The sequence below is a fragment of the Myotis davidii genome, unplaced genomic scaffold (genome assembly GCF_000327345.1).
Source record: "Myotis davidii unplaced genomic scaffold, ASM32734v1 scaffold240, whole genome shotgun sequence".
NCBI classification, from domain to species: domain Eukaryota; kingdom Metazoa; phylum Chordata; class Mammalia; order Chiroptera; family Vespertilionidae; genus Myotis; species Myotis davidii.
Genome location: NW_006292334.1, coordinates 544,231 through 560,508, shown reverse-complemented (window position 1 = coordinate 560,508; position 16,278 = coordinate 544,231). Strand labels below are relative to the sequence as shown.

At 42.6% G+C, this 16,278-nt stretch overlaps 1 protein-coding gene across 1 annotated transcript in view; it reads right to left on the bottom strand.

The window, feature by feature from the left end:
* Positions 1-16,278, bottom strand: part of PKHD1 (polycystic kidney and hepatic disease 1 (autosomal recessive)) — a 406,355-nt gene that overhangs the window by 371,048 nt on the left and 19,029 nt on the right. The window contains exons 8-18 of the mRNA XM_006765722.1: positions 15,881-15,955; positions 14,536-14,600; positions 13,782-13,821; positions 12,834-12,904; positions 10,762-10,863; positions 9,852-9,947; positions 7,238-7,379; positions 3,755-3,869; positions 2,259-2,537; positions 1,124-1,213; positions 940-1,030 (exon numbers count right to left, since the gene is read on the bottom strand). Of these exons, the coding sequence (XP_006765785.1) occupies positions 940-1,030; positions 1,124-1,213; positions 2,259-2,537; positions 3,755-3,869; positions 7,238-7,379; positions 9,852-9,947; positions 10,762-10,863; positions 12,834-12,904; positions 13,782-13,821; positions 14,536-14,600; positions 15,881-15,955 (1,166 nt within the window). The remainder of the gene's footprint in view (positions 1-939; positions 1,031-1,123; positions 1,214-2,258; positions 2,538-3,754; positions 3,870-7,237; positions 7,380-9,851; positions 9,948-10,761; positions 10,864-12,833; positions 12,905-13,781; positions 13,822-14,535; positions 14,601-15,880; positions 15,956-16,278) is intronic.

Sequence of the window (16,278 nt, the reverse complement as noted above, 5' to 3'; positions counted from 1 at the left end):
ATGGCTGTTAATCTCTTCCTTGCTGAATTTATAAACTTTATCAGAGGTATGTATGTATGTATGTATAGGAAAAAAACATAGTATATCCAAGGTTTCATGTACTCCCTGGGGGTTTGCATAAAGGGGGACTACCATTTCCATGTGTACCATGACATGGAAAATTGTTGAGAAGTAAAAAGATAAGGAGTATCAATTGTAGGGTCCCTAGGCCTGGCCGGTGATCAGGGCCGATCTGTGGGGTGACCGGTGGGGCAATCAGGGGCCCGCGCTTGCACCCGCCTTGGCTGGCCTGGCACCGCCCACTCACTGGCTCCATGGGCTGGAGGCAGCTCCTGCATTGAGCGTCTTCCCTCTGGTGGTCTGTGCACATCATAGCGACTGGTCATTCTGCCAGTCATTCCACCATTTGGTCGGTTTGCATATTTGGGTTTTATATAGATAGATACTTTTATACTTAGAGAAAAGATGCAAAAATAGTACAGAGTTCCTGTATACCCTTCATGCTGCTCTTCCAACATTAAAATAAACCATTTAATTTTCATAATTTGTTAAGACTACTGTTTTATGTAATAATTCCTTTACTCAAGATGCAATTTAAATTAAACAAGATTTGTACTGTCTTGCCACTTCCCACCTATATCTTTTGCAAGTCTTTTCCCACTGTGATCCTTAACTCTGACTCCCTGGCTTCTCGTCAGACAGCTCAGGAGGACACCACACCAAGCAGCTCCCTCCCAAGAAAGCAGCCACTCCTTTGGCCGCTCGGTGTCCAAATCCAGTTTCTGTATCTTCCTTGACTCTATTAGCACCTTGGAGAGGAAATGAAGATTGTTCCCATTTTACGAGAAAGAGAGAGAAGGAGACAGAGAGAGGTGGGGAGAGGGAGAGACAGAGAATGATGGAGAAGAGGGTCACAATTTGTCAAGCCAGGGACAGCACCTTCTTCAAATCCAACGCGAAGTAGGATGTTAGCCGAAAAGGGTTCCAGCTGGCATTTGACTGCAAGTAACTCTTCAATGGCAGTTTGAATCTGTAGAAAAGAAAAGCTACCAGGAGTTTTTACCATGGACATAACGACCACCCCTGGCTCCCCCACCTCTCCGTGTTTGAAGGAGGTTCCCACCTGACGGGCTGTGGCATTTGCAGGGATAGGCTGGCTAGAGACATTGTCCCAAGTAAGGAAGAAGTTCCCACTTCCAGACACAGTTAGCACCTAAAAAGTCAAGAGTAACAGGACTTACTGACATGTGCTAATCAAGCCACAGAGGTCATCTAAGAACATACTTCTTGGCTTGCTATTTCTTATTAAAATTTCCATTTTTAAACTATCATCTAGAAATAACTGGAGAACACAAGTGTTATCTCCTAATGAAAACTTGCCTTGGAATAATGTGCATGTCTGTCTACCAATTTATCTTTGCTACTCCCTCTCTCCACACACACATTGCCCCTGAATGGCCCGCTTTCCTCTCTTCTCCCCAAGCACTCTCTCTCTCCCAGGGGCCTGGCAGGCAGAAGCAGCCACATGGCATGTCACACTCTCAGAGGCTTACTCCATCTCGGCGTGGCATCCAATACATTCCCTGCCAGGCACCTTACACTTTCATTATGGAGTAAGACCTATCATCCTATATCACTTGTTATTTTTAACTGCGTATATCACTTGTGACTTTATTTATTTTCTTGTGGCTATTTATATACATGTGGTGTTTTTTTTCCGACTAGAGTGTAAGCTGAAAAAGCAGAGCCCATAGTGACTCATCCTGGTACACCAAAAAGTGAACAACAAAAATACACCAAAATTATTCAATGAAAGTATAGGGCACAACTGAGAGACCCAAAGGCCTTGACCTTTACAAAGTAGACTTAGAAAACACAGCCAATAGGGAAAACACAGTCAAAAGGCCATGAAATCTCGGGTGCACATGCTTTAGTGTGCACACGTGGGTGTGGGTGTGGGTGTTCAGAGGACCTCATCTCTTCTCTAAGGAGTAAGTTTCCAAAAGAATATTTATCTGGACCTTAAATTCCTGAAACTAAGTCCATGAATAAAGTCATCTCAATAACAAGACTTTGCATTTTTTTATACGTCCTCACAACCCTATTGGATACATATCCTTTTTCTCTGGCAGCAGAGTGGTTAATTACAACTCAAATTTTCTGCTCCCAGGCAGTGATCCTCCCACTAGGCAACATTATATCTCTTCCGGAACTCAGGCCCTGACCCTAAGTCCATGGGACGGGGAAGGGATGCAGACCTGGATCTCCGGAAGTCTCCGAGCGCGGATTCGGATCTGATGCTTCTCCCGCAGGTAGGTGCTGACCACATCCGGATTCAGCCAGGTGTTGTGGATCTGGACACCAATTCTCATGCCCCTGCTGGGGGCTTTCCCACACTGCTCTGCCTCCAGGTAGTACCTGGCTCCCCTGAGCAGCTCCAACTTGGGGGACTTCCGCTGCCAGGTGCCTTCATCATTCCCATTCTCCCAGGAGTCAAACCAGTCAGCAGTGCCCACCCTGATGGAGGCCACCTTCACCTGTGACCCAATAAACATATCACGATCAGCACTGTGGAGCTTCTGAGTATTTCCTTCTCCAACAGCAAATGTCTGGACAGCTATTAACAAGGACCTGAGGACTGGTCTGCCTTTTCCAACTAGTTAGCCAACTCACAGTGAGGCTTGTGACTGTTTATGCTCCTGACTCCTCCTTCCCCCTCTTTTTCTTAATTGAACAGTATTGAAGAGAGGCTGCATGGGCCACCTTTAGAGCAGGAACAGCCAGTCTGAGACCCTTCGTTTAGGTGATGCTGCGGATAAAGCACTACCAAGCCCTTCAAGAAATGTAGAAGGGCTGAAACGGTTTGGCTCGGTGGATAGAGCGTCGGCCTGCAGACTGAAAGGTCCCAGGTTCGATTCCGTTCAAGGGCATGTACCTGGGTTGCGGGCACATCCCCAGTGGGAGATGTGCAGGAGGCAGCTGATCGATGTTTCTAACTCTCTATCTCTCTCCCTTCCTCTCTGTAAAAAATCAATAAAATATATTTTTTAAAAAAGAAATGTAGAAGGAATGATCACATCAAAATCTATAATGTTCCTCTAGCCAACTAGCAATTAATATGCTTAATTTAATAGAAGCATATTAATAACTTGAAAAGAGATCTTTTGGTTCCTTATCAATAGCACTAGTGAATTTGGCTATTGGTTAAAATCAACTTTTCTTATCCTTCAAAACTGATGGGGAAATTCCTACAGAAGACTGATTATATCCCTACCCAAAATTAGGGGGCAAGGCGCAAACTTTGGAGTCAGAAAAAATCGGGGTTTGAATCCTAAATATGGCTCTTATGATCCCAAGTGGCCCTGGATTGACCATACAACCCTTCTAAATCCCAATTTCCTTATCTGCAAAATAGAAATAAATAGGCATAGCTCACAGAAATGCTGTGAAAATTACAGACAAGGCATATAAAAAATGTAGCATAATGCCCAGCCTACCGTAAGTGCTCAATAAACAGTAGATGCCAACACATTCAACCAAATTTGTTTTCAACAATTAAAAGCATGTCAATTATATCTCAATTAAAAACGTTTCTAATGATCCCCTCCGTCCCCATTAAAAAGATTCTATATTTGCCTAATGGTGTGTTACAACTATTTGTAGAACATGGGAGTTTTAGTTTTAGATTTTTTATTTTTTTTTTATGAGTGAAGGACTGGGGACAGGAAAAAGAAAATGAGAAGAAGGCGAATACCTTGGTCCTAGGATCCTCTGACAGACTGAAATGCAGGGAAGCTTGGCTGTCCGCCTGGATCCAGAAAGTGTAATTATTTGTTTCTGGGGCCACAAAGAACCCGCTGAGCCGTGCTCTGTAACACAGAGGAACACAGAGTCAAGCGAAAGCAACCAAGGCCCGAATCACTGATCCAGCGAGTGGTTCCGCCGGTACTTTGTTCTTCTTTATGGTAATAAAGGAGGAAACACTTGACTTCTGTGCCACAGGATTGGCCACTGTACTCTGGAAACAGCTGTGGCGCCCAACTAGTCTCAATATTTCAACCCATCCTTTCACACCAGCCACAGCTCCCCTGCGGTCACATCCTCTTTGGGAAAGTGGAAGCCCCAGCATCAGGCTGTCTGGAGGCTTCACTGAGAACCTACCTCACGCAGCAGTGCAGGGTCTGGTCCCTGATAGGAGCTCAATCAATAGTAAACATTATGCTTATTATTAGAAAGAAAGGGAGATCACTGATCAGGAATTGCTCTGACTTGATCTGGAACCCTTGTTCCTTTTCTCCATCTCTAGCATATTCATATGTCAGAAGCTATATTAGATCACCCCTCTGGCTGAAGTCACATATTAACCACCTTACATTCAGTCTGTGCAGCTGTCCGTGTATGGGGATAATCATACATTAGCTAGAATGTTTCCTCCCAAATAATCTTGACTTCTAGACGACACTCTGCATTTCTTTATGAGTAAAGTGATAGACCTGAAATCGCCCAAAATGATAGATATCAAGAGGGACTTCGCTCCATTTCCTCTCCCTCATGCAGCCATTAACTTCCTAGAAACAGGTGTTCGTTTATGTAGGGTTTGACATGCAGGTGTGTCCTTTTAAAAACCATATTCCCATGGGGAAAGAGGGACATGAGCCCTAATGTGGCTTAGGTGAATTTAGGGAGAAATTATAGGCCTTGAAGTCAGAAAAATTCAGAACTTGGTTCTGCCACTTGATAATTGTGTAATATTAGAAAAACCACTTTACCTACTGGAGACCACAGTTCCTTATCTGCAAACTAACTCTGAAATACTTCCTCAGTGTTGTGTCTCATGAAGTCATTGATCCTAGAAGACCTGAGACATGGCAATAACTCAATATGTATCAGGTGAACTGAATGAGAAGATCAGGACACACACGTGGGTACACTGAAGAATTTCAGTGCATGCCATCTTGCCTTGCTCTTTGGTTGTACATGTGCATGACAAGGGTGGTCACTCCGCAAGGACGATGACCTTATTCTAGACTTCTAACACTCACAGTACTGAATCTAGGTGGTCAGTAAATTGTTTTCAATTGTTTGGGGGTTTACTAATTAGGTAATATTTCACACACAAAACCAAAAGTATTTGCTCTGAGCTTACCAGATACCCCAATATCTGCAAAGAGTCTTTTTTTCCCAATTAAAAAGGCTACTGTCCACAGAGAAGAGTCAATTGAACATGTTAGCGATCTCAAATTAGAATACATCAGATTGCAAGCAATGTTACAATGTTTAATATAAGTTCTAGTGACCTAGTATTAGAGACAGATATGGATAAGAAAATTATTACACTACCCCAATAAATATCAAGAATATTTTCTGAGCCCAGGCAGCATGGTTCAGTGGTTGAGCATAAACCTATGAACCAGGAGGTCACAGTTCAATTCCCGGTCAGGGCATTTGCCCAGGTTGCAGGCTTGACCCTGGTATGGGGCATGCAGGAGGCAGAAGATCAATGATTCTCTCTCATCATTGATGTTTCTCTCTCCCTCTCCATTCCTCTTTGAAATCAATAAAATATATATATATATTAAAGTATATTCTGAAATAGTTTTGAAAATAACTATTTTAAAGGTCCGTCAATATAATTAATTTATCAATTAATAAATATTCTAATTCTTAACATTTTTGAATTTTTTTAAATATATATTTTATTGATTTTTTACAGAGAGGAAGGGAGAGAGATAGAAAGTCAGAAACATCGATGAGAGAGAAACATGGATCAGCTGCCTCCTGCACATCTCCCACTGGGGATGTGCCCACAGCCCAGGTACATGCCCTTGACCGGAATCGAACCTGGGACCTTTCAGTCCGCAAGCCGACGCTCTATCCAATGAGCCAAACCGATTTCGGCACATTTTTGAATTTTAAAGAAACTAATGACATAAAAGAAGAGTTACTCTCTGGTTTATGGTTCCTCAAAATAGCAGTTAAAGAGACATACCCTATAGGTCGTCTTTTGAGGTGGTTTGACTCTCTCTTTACCACTCCACACACTAACTATAGTTAAAAGGTTTCCTTTGAACATCATTGATGGGCCTCAAAAAGGATAACAAAGATGAATTAGGTGCCATAAAGGACCACAAATTATTGCTACTTTAAAACCCATATATTGGTGGTTAAATACCTAGTTAGTAAGACTTCCAGGACAACAGAAACTCGATTCTGTTCACAGATTTCCCTCCTACTTGGCTTCTTCAATGTCTGAAATTCCCTGAACAGGAAAAAAGCTTTTCATTCCACAATTGAATTAACAATGAAAATTGATAATTAACAATGGAGGAGCTCACAGAATGGCTCCAATTCACACTCAGGGTCATGACCAGCCTCTCTCAAAAGAGTAAAGGATAACATAGTAAGGATCTATGCTTCTATATATACATTGGGAGTACATTAAGGAAACAGTGTGTCTAAGAAATTCTCAATTTTTTATTTTTTAAGCCCACTTTGGAGAACCAGAAATTTTGGCAATATCCTTGCAGGGGTTAAAAAGATTCAAAGCCACAATCACATTGCAGTCACTACCCCTGAAAACAATGTCTCCTAAGGCTCCATCCAGCCTTTGCTCCCTCATATGACCAATGGGAAAATGCTGGCATCTTTTTTCAGCATCATCTGAATGTGAGTTTCATGTCTTAACCACGTACCCGCAGCAAATTTTACCCTGCTCTCGCTTAAGTCTCTTAGCCTACTCAACTCAATATGTCAATTAATAGTCATCTCCAAATCAAGTTGTAAACTAAGTTATCAAGTATGAAATTTATCTATTATTCAAAATTTAGCATGTACCTGCCCAGGCTGTGTTGCTCAGTGGTTGAGCATCAACCTATGAACCAGGAGGTCATGGTTCGATGCCCAGTCAGGGTACATACCCAGGTTGTGGGCTCGATCCCTGGTGTGGGGACGTGCAGGAGGTAGTTGATCAATGATTCTCTCTCATCACCGATGTTTCTATTTCTCTCTCCCTCTCCCTTCCTCTCTGAAATCAATAAAAATATATTTCTTTAAATTTAGCATGCACCTATAAAAGACTTGCGGTACATTAGTATGACCAACACCAGTAAATAACAATGATCAAACTCTGTTGTGAAATTGGTGGACATTATAAATTTTATCCTGGAAACCTCATAGCTTACTTATCTGTCTCCTAAAGATGCTTTCGACACGGACTCTCACTTTTCCTACAACATACCTGAAAGGTTGCCCTTCCCTTGACCAAAATCCAAATGGAGAACTGGCGTTAGGGACAATCTGCCGCCTGTACCCAGGGGTGGCTTCGGTCAGGTCTAAGCCCTCAGCAGCATCTCCAACCTCAAAAAGAAGCCCCCGGTTGCCTGGAAGACAGGTATACTTCATAAACACCCAAACTGAGGAACTACTTTACTGCATACAAGAGAGTCAAGATGATCCAGGTACTAACTAGAAAGGTGAGTCAACTGAGACCCAGGTGGGAAGGGCATGGAAGAGGTCCTATAGGTGATACTAATATTCTGCAAAGCAGTAAATACTGCTTGGGGTGGGATTTCGCCTCTTGGAGAGAGGGTGGATGAGGAACGGTAAGGGGAAATACTTTTAGAGGATCAGAAAAGAGTAGGGAGTCTTTTTTAATGAGAGTGTCTGGAGAAGAGGCCCGAGTCCTAGAGAAAATGTAAACGAGCAAACTGGGGTGGAGTAAAGGGGAAGAGGTGATCGTGTACTTGGGACCTGACTGTTGAGGAGTGGATTCAGTATCTTTTAATGTCCAATCCAGCTTGGGAGTTGTATTCCCTGAGATCCTTTTATTCCTCAGAAAACTGGCAACCCTTACATTTTTCTCATGTCATGGCCTCAGTTTGTGAATCTGCACATAGAACAAATCATGTGACATGCAGCTATTAAGAGACATTTTCAATGATGTTGTACTCATTAATTTGTGTTTTATTTTAAGCGAACCCTAAGACCAAAGGCCCATGTGTAATCAATATTGGATACAAACTTGGATTGAGGGTAAAGGCTTGGGAATCACATATTTGTGGGTTCAGATGCCAGCTCTGCCACCTATTAAATGTGCAGCTTTGAGCAAACTGCTTGATGCCTCCATTTTCTCATGGATGGGACCAATAATAAATAGAAATAGTGCAGAAAAGACTAATGAAGCTTGAGTTATATGTCAATTATATCTTAATAAAGCTTGGGGGAAACTGGGTAAATTGACAATTCTGGCCAAAAAAAAGACTAAGAGTGCTTGAACTATATACAAAAAGAGTCTAAAATATACTGAGTACTCAATAAAGGACAGTGACAGTAATTATTATTTTAAACTACTATTACTCCTCATTAATCCTTAAAAGGGGAAATGATAAGGAATAAGTAGAAAAATAAGAGCATATTTTGATATATTCCTTGAGGTTTCTCAACCTCGGCACTTTGGGCTGGATAACTGAGTGTGTAGGCAGTCCTGTGCATTGAAGGATGTTTAGTGGCACCTCTGGACTCCAGCCACTAGAGGCCAGTAGCACCACCACCACCTTCCCAGTTGTAACTGCCAGGCATTACCAAATGTCCCCTGCGGACCATTGAGAACCGCTGCATTACATAATAGTCTGCTCTACTTCCACAGAAGAAACTTCTAAGCATCTTCATAAAGGGCACTGTTGATCCTCAAGAACAGCTGCATTCAGGAAATTATCCTACCATTACCCAAGTGGCTAAGGCAGGAACCCCTCAAAGAGGGTACAGTTCTCCATTTCCTGACAAAGGACACATTCTCTCCAGCACCTGCTTCAGTGGTTTCCTTGAGTGGGAGCTTTCCCTGAGTACAAACTGCAGATCTGGGACCTGGAGAAGGCCCCAGCCAAAGCTTTGCATGCATTTTCTCACCCAAAGGGCCTTTCTTTAGAAAGGTTCTCCACCTTCCGCCTTCTAAAGGCTGAGATGCTGGAAGTGAGTTCACTGCCTGGAGTTTAACCAGGAAGTCAGCCCATGCAGGGCAGGTGAGGAATACAGGCGGCAGCTTGCCATTCCGGGCTGCGTAAGACACCAGCTGCCCCCATCCCTAGCTACACTTGAGCCTCCAGTCCTAATGCTTCCCAGAAAAGTGCCCCAGTTGTGTGCTTTCCACTTGTAGCCATGAGGTGGAAGCTTTAAACCAGAGGTCCTCAAACTTTTTAAACAGGGGGCCAGTTCACTGTCCCTCAGACATTCCACACATGTACACTGCAGGCCCGGGACGAGTCGGCTGCTAAGCAGGACAGGCAGTGGCGGCAAAAACACCCGGCGGGCCGGATTAATGTTTTTGGCGGGCCGCATGTGGCCCGTGGGCCGTAGTTTGAGGACCCCTGCTTTAAACAGAGGAGGACAGGTGGGACCTCGCCTTCTCCATTTCTGCCCATTTCAACCATAAATTGGTGGCAATGGCACAGCACAGCCTTTCAAAGTCGCAGGCAGGTGCCTCAGAGAAGAAACACCATTTAAGTGCACCCCACCGTGCCCCACTCTCTGGCCTTTTCTGATGCTGCTGTTATGAGGGTGCTCTAATGCTCCCGGATAACAATGGCTTGATTGCAGTTATACTTTTGGGATCATCCACTGAACCCCATTAGCCGTCCATCTGGCTGGGGCCAGGAGTGCAATGTTGATGAGCATCTGAATAAAGCTAAGAGCCACTCTGAGAGGAAAGCCCTGATGGTGCTATCATGGACCCAGAGCTCACTGAGCTAACCAGTCAAAAGCTGAGACAGAACGCCAACACTTTCATTCCTACTTCCAAGCCCATCCTGGTTAAAATGTAACCGAAGGTCACTGACCAGCCCTGGTGGCCTCCTTACCTGCCTGAGGAGCAGTGAGCCTTGCACCTTCTCCCGGGGCCCTAGTGGTGCATGCAATCCTCGTGGGAGACACGTGTCTAACATCACATGGAATGCCTGAGGAGAATTTTTAAAATTAGATATAGGTATAGATGTGGATATATAGAGAGACAGAGACACAGAATTTGATGGCAAGACCACAGGACCACACTGAAGTAGCCAGGCTCCTATTCTAAGGCACAGAGCTGAATGTAAATAGTATATCAAAACCTGTCACCCGCACTGAAGGAGGCCGGTAAAGGGACACTACAGGGCAGTAGAGCACAGGGCAGCTTATAAAAATCCAAAAGAAAGCAACGCAGTGCCATCCACTGAGGGTGTACTGACCCCTCAGCTGAGCTTGGGGAGGTATGTGTGACGTGAGAGTGTAAGGGCATTTTCCTGCATCTTGGTGTCACCACCTAGAGGAGCATCCACCTGGCATAACTAAAGGTTCTAGATAGGTTCCACAAAAGGGTTTGCCATAGGGCATTCCAGAACAATCTGCAGAGCAATTTCCTGCCCACTCCAGCCTGTCCACACAGAGAGGGCTAAGTAGGGAGAAGGGAAGGGGTTGCCTATGAGTAGGTGCAGACCTTTGTGAAGAGGCAGCTATACTTTTTCCTTCCCTTCACTCCCAAGATGGGGACACCCGAGGGAATTGCCCATGAATTGTGAGTGTGTCTGAGGACATCCTATTCCTGTTACGTGTAGCAGAGCTGCAGGACCATGATCTCAACCAAACACAGGTATAATATGAGAGCGGGGTGGCACGATGAGTCAGAAGAGACAAAGGTTGCTTCCCCCATACCCTCTCCATGCCCTAAGAGACACATAACCTCCTACAGCATTTAAAACTGTGAACTATTTTCAGCCATTTCAACTTAGGTACCTGCAATGGTGACCTGGGCAGGGATGTCAAAGAAGTCTCCTGTAATTGTGATGTCTGTTTTTCCCCCAAGGCTCCCAGTTTCTGGAAACACAGACAGTATTTCTGCAGAGAAAAAAAAAAAGATAAGCTTCCAAATATAGACCAGGATGTGACCCAGATAATAATATAACAGAAACTATCAATAATTTATGTCCTACCATAACTTTCTAAGACTAAGAAACAGTTGAAATCTTTTCTAGTAATAGTCATTTTAAAATTCAGTTGATAAAAAGGACTCACACATAATAATATGTATGATGACATATATTATACAGGAGTAATATTTGAAAGGAAAGGGAAATGCAGTCACTCAGGCTCTGAGCTAAAATACCTACATACCATGATGCTTTCTTAGGAAATCTCTCTCCCAGCCTCAAGTCACAAAACAGGAGGGTCTACTTTCTGGAGGAATCACCTTTGGATGCACCATGCAAGGCCTCAGTTACCCATGAGTCTGAATTTGCTCTAAGCAAAGGAATGGATCACACTGTCTTCAGTATCCTTGCACTCCTCCCCTTACTGCATGTCCCAAACCCATCCCCTCACCTCCTTACCCTCCTACCTCTTGTACTTACCACCTCACACCCATTTTCATGCTGCCTCCTGACTGCTTCAAACCCTACAGGAAGATGTCACATATCCCTAGGAGTTTCACTTTCCCTGATCCTTTCCTCTTCTATGATCAAACTTGGACAGTTCTAAATTTTATTCCCTCAAGGGGAAAGAAGAGCCATGATCTATGATAAATTGAAAGTACCACTTCCAAATATGAATTTTATCAGGGCATCTCCTAGATCACACTTTGGTCCATGAGACAAAGCAGAGGAGATATATGGGGGCAAAGATGGATCTCCACAGTCAAGTATCAAAATTCAACACTAATAATAATAACCCCCTCCTTTTCATCTACTATTTTATAATTCTTTTCAACATTCCCAGAGCACATATGATACAGCATAAGGAATATAAAGATGAATACAAAATAGTCCCCATCCTCGAGGAGATCAAAAGAATAAGGAAGGGCAGGTACACAAAAATATAATTATTATACTTAGGCTAGTGAAATTAGAGAGAGAATAGGAAAGTGCCCAGGAGAGATTTACGTGAGGGGAGAGGGTATGGTAGAGTAGAAAGTGAATGTTAAAGGATGAATTAGAACTGGACAAGTGAAGGGGTGCACAGTGCTGTAATAAGAGGGGGGGAGGAGGGAGAGAGAGAGAGAGAGAGAGAGAGAGAGAGAGAGAGAGAGAGAGAGAGAGAGGAGGTAAGAGCTTGTACCATCCCCTGCAGAGTATGAGCAGCCTTTGGAGGAGGATGGTAAGCAGGGGAGAGGCATCAGATGTGTGAACGGTGGTGGCTATGTAGAGCATGGATCAGCAGGGACATGGCAGGTCAGGGCCCCGTAGGAACATTGCAGCATGCCAGGCAAGAAATGACAGAATCCTGAATTAAGGCAATGGTTGTGGAGACAGAGTGGACACATCATATTTGGCAGATAAAATTGGTAGAACTTGGTGACTGAATTGATGTGGAGATGAGGGAATCCCAAACTCATCTGCTTCATCAACCATTTATGGAGTTAGAAGGACAAGCACCATCCTGTCCACTTTATAGATGTTTGCTTGGGGTTCAGAAATGCTAAATGACTTAACCAAACTCAACTAGTAACTTAATGCCAGCGCTAGAGGAGTCAGCCTTGGGCTCTCTGCATAACAGCCTGCTCTGTTATGAGAAGTTCTGGCCTGAGAGTCCACATCCCAAGAAGATACTGGTGCTGGAAATATGAAATAGTTGCATGATCAGAGATACCTGCCAGCCTACCTGATAGTCAAGGTTCAATATTGATGGGCCGACTCACAAAGAAGCTTGGGGTGGGTGGCAAGGAGAGTATACTTCCCATAGTATATTAATTACACGCATAAGATTTAGAATTAGACCTGCACTTTCTAGCACTAAGAACTTTGGAAGGAGGGCCCATGGTTCAGTGAGGTATGAGGGAAGGAGTGAGAAGTATAGCGTGAAGGGACTAGTACCTGAGTATGTCTGGTACAGGAAAAGGTCCTGTTTAGCACTGATCAGCCATGCATTCTTATGGACCATTGACCTTTAAAAAAGACAAAATTGTGTTTTAGATGAATAGAGCATCTGAAATGGCTTTTTTTTATTGGCTGCCTACAAGAAAGATTGTGAACTAACCTCCAATAATCTTTAGAACAGTTTAAATATCAGCTCCTTTTGATGATCAGAGAATGATATCAATGGGGCAAAGTATTCTGATCTAAAAAGTGACTGTATGAGAATAATAATACCAATTTCACAGAGTATCGAGAGCATGAAATGAAATGATGAATGTGAAAGGGCTTGATATGGAGCTGGCCTATAGGAGATACTCAATGAATATTAGTTTTATTCCTTCCTAACTTAGAGAGAGAGAGAGAGACAGAGACAGAGAAAGATAGAGAATACCCGTACTTTGGACTGTGTAGCTGAGAGTAACATGTCACCATCATCACAATGAAATCAACATTATTTAGACAATGTGTTTTTAAGGAAAATACCTGCCAAATTATATAGTGATAGGACATGAGGTAAGTCATACAGAAAGAAATTTAAAATTCTAATTTATCTCTCCATACCTCTATAAAATCTGTACCCTTCCCATCATGAAATTCCTGAATGGCACAATGTATTTAATAAAATTGTGTACTATCTTAAGTTTACAGTGCTATGAGATTACTCATGAGGTAATTCCCAAAATTCTGACAATCATCACGTTAAAATATTTACATTTTTCAAGATGAGTGCATAGGAATCAATTTTATCTACCCAAATAAAAGGGATCAAGTGGGTACACATGGTTTTATCATTCTATTCTGTTCATGTATGTTTGAATTTTTTTTATACAAGGTTAAAGAAAGGAAGCAAGACAAGAGAGAGATAATACAAGATGAAGATAAATTTGGTTCCTCCCATTTACTTACTTTCCTTTGTTAAATACTGAGAAACTAACATTCTGGGAACCTGTAATAAACAAACAAAAACAGATATTAATACAGGAATCTGCATGAATCACCTGGGCCAGGCCATGCTACCATTACCCCAAGGACTCCAGATATCATCAAGCCATGACCCGAACCCGTAATTTCCTCAATGGTGCCCAAAATAAACACATCGCATCTCTGCTCCATCAGCAACATCCACCAATAAAAGGAGAAATGTATTAGCGGGTGGCAGGTAAGAGTTTAGGCTTAAAGTTAGACCAACTGAGAAATCCTACTCCACTGATTACTAGCTTCAACTTTATCACCTTTAAAGTGAAAATAATTCCACCAATCTCACAGGTTTATTGTGAGGATGATATTAGTTTATATTAAAACTTCTTTACATAGGGTTTTTGTTTTGTTTTTATTGTTTTTAGAAAGAAGGGAGATGAAGATAGCGATAGAAACATCAACAATGAGAGAGAATCATTGATTGACCTCCCCTACTAGGGATCGAGTCGGCAACCTGGGCATGTGTCCTGACCGGGAATCGAATCATGACCTCCTGGTTCATAAGTCGATGATCAACCACTGAGCCACACCGACCGGGAATCTATATAGGGTTTGTAGGGAGTTTGCAACAATGGTAGTTACTATTATCATCCTCATGAGAACCAATGCTTGAAATGGTTTTTTTCCCCCATATAGAGAAAGAAATGAGTAAGACTTTAAAGCTGATACTTCACAAACATACCAATATAGTTGCCTTCCACACGGCACTGCAGAGTGCCAAGACCATGATCTTCCTGAAGGGGGTAGCTAGGGATAGAACCAAACACCTGAGGTGACAATTCCCAGACAACTCAGTTCAGAAGTTCTAACTCTTTAGTCATAAAAGTAAAGCAATAATAATAATAATAATAATAATAATAATAGCAAATTATCCAGAGAAAGTTGGTAGATATTAAAAGCATAATGAAGTCATTGGGACAGATGGTTAGGGCACCACTAACTAGGGTTGTCATCTCATTTGCCACCAGTCAAAAACACAGTGTGAGGGACATTTTACTTACTCCCTCCATTCAGTCCTGTCTTTCCAAAATCTCTTTTATGATAAGGATAGCAAAATTCTAATTTTAAAAAATCTATTAGCAGGAGTGAACTCAAAAAAGGACAATCCTGGGCAGACAAACTTAAGACACCAGGAAGAAACCACATTATAGAATTTGGCTCTACTAAATGCTAGTCCTAAAAACCTAAGCCATAGAGTATAATTCTTGTGATGACCTCAAAGGGAGGTTAATCCATTTAGTCTAGAGCAGTGGTTCTCAACCTTCTGGCCCTTTAAATACAGTTCCTCATGTTGTGACCCAACCATAAAATTATTTTCGTTGCTACTTCATAACTGTAATGTTGCTACTGTTATGAATCACAATGTAAATATCTGATATGCAGGATGGTCTTAGGCGACCCCTGTGAAAGGGTCGTTCGACTGCCAAAGGGGTTGCAACCCACAGGTTGAGAACCACTGGTCTAGAGTAAAGTGAAAATTCAGCAAAAATGTTGGTTATCTGGACTGTAAGTATGTAGACACACATTTTAAAAATAGTCATTGAAATAAATAAATATATATAGTAGTTGCTTTCTTTAGCTGGTCATTACAGCATAGTGGTTAAGAGCACGAACTCTAGAGGCTGGTTAGCCAGCCAGAGTTCAAATCCACCCTTTGCCACTTTCTCTCTGTGAGACATCGGGCAAGTTATTTAGCCTCTCTGTGCCTCAGTTTCCTTAGCTATCAAGTGAGATTAATAACTGTATGTACTCACGAGGTTACTGAGTGGCTTAAATGTAAAGCATTGGAGCAGGGCGTGACCTACAGTAAGCACTAAGAAGAGTAGCCATTGTTTTCAAAAAAGGTTTCAGAATCACTTCAATTTGCATTTTGAATTAATTACTAAAGAGTTTAAAGACAAAGCATTCCACAATTATGGTCATTTGTATTTAAAAATAGTTGTGTGTGTGTGTGTGTGTGTGTGTGTGTGTGTGTTCTACCCAGGTGGGAGAACCTAAAAGCATATATACTGGCAAGAAAAACTCACCGGCTTCCAGTCTGCCTATTTACAAGAGAGCAAGGAGTGACCCAGTAGTCTCCTTGAGCTTCCAAGATCAATGGGCTGGAAAAAAAAGGGGATTGGGTGCAGACAAGAGACAATAGTATGCAATGCTTCCAGCAAGCATTCCAGGCAAAACTCAGACAAAACATTGTTATGAACATTCTCCTCTGGAATTATGGAATATTACTGCAGGTGGGTGAACTCTGTCCCCTGAGGACATGTTGAACCAAATTCTCAGCCCGAAGGTGGGGGTGCACCACACTGCTTCATCATGGTTTATCCTCTCACACTGCAGAGGGAGCATTTCTTCTCTCCCGAAAAATCTTCATCATCTCCACATTGGCTACAGTGGGTCTACACAAAGCTACAGAGGACTTTATGCC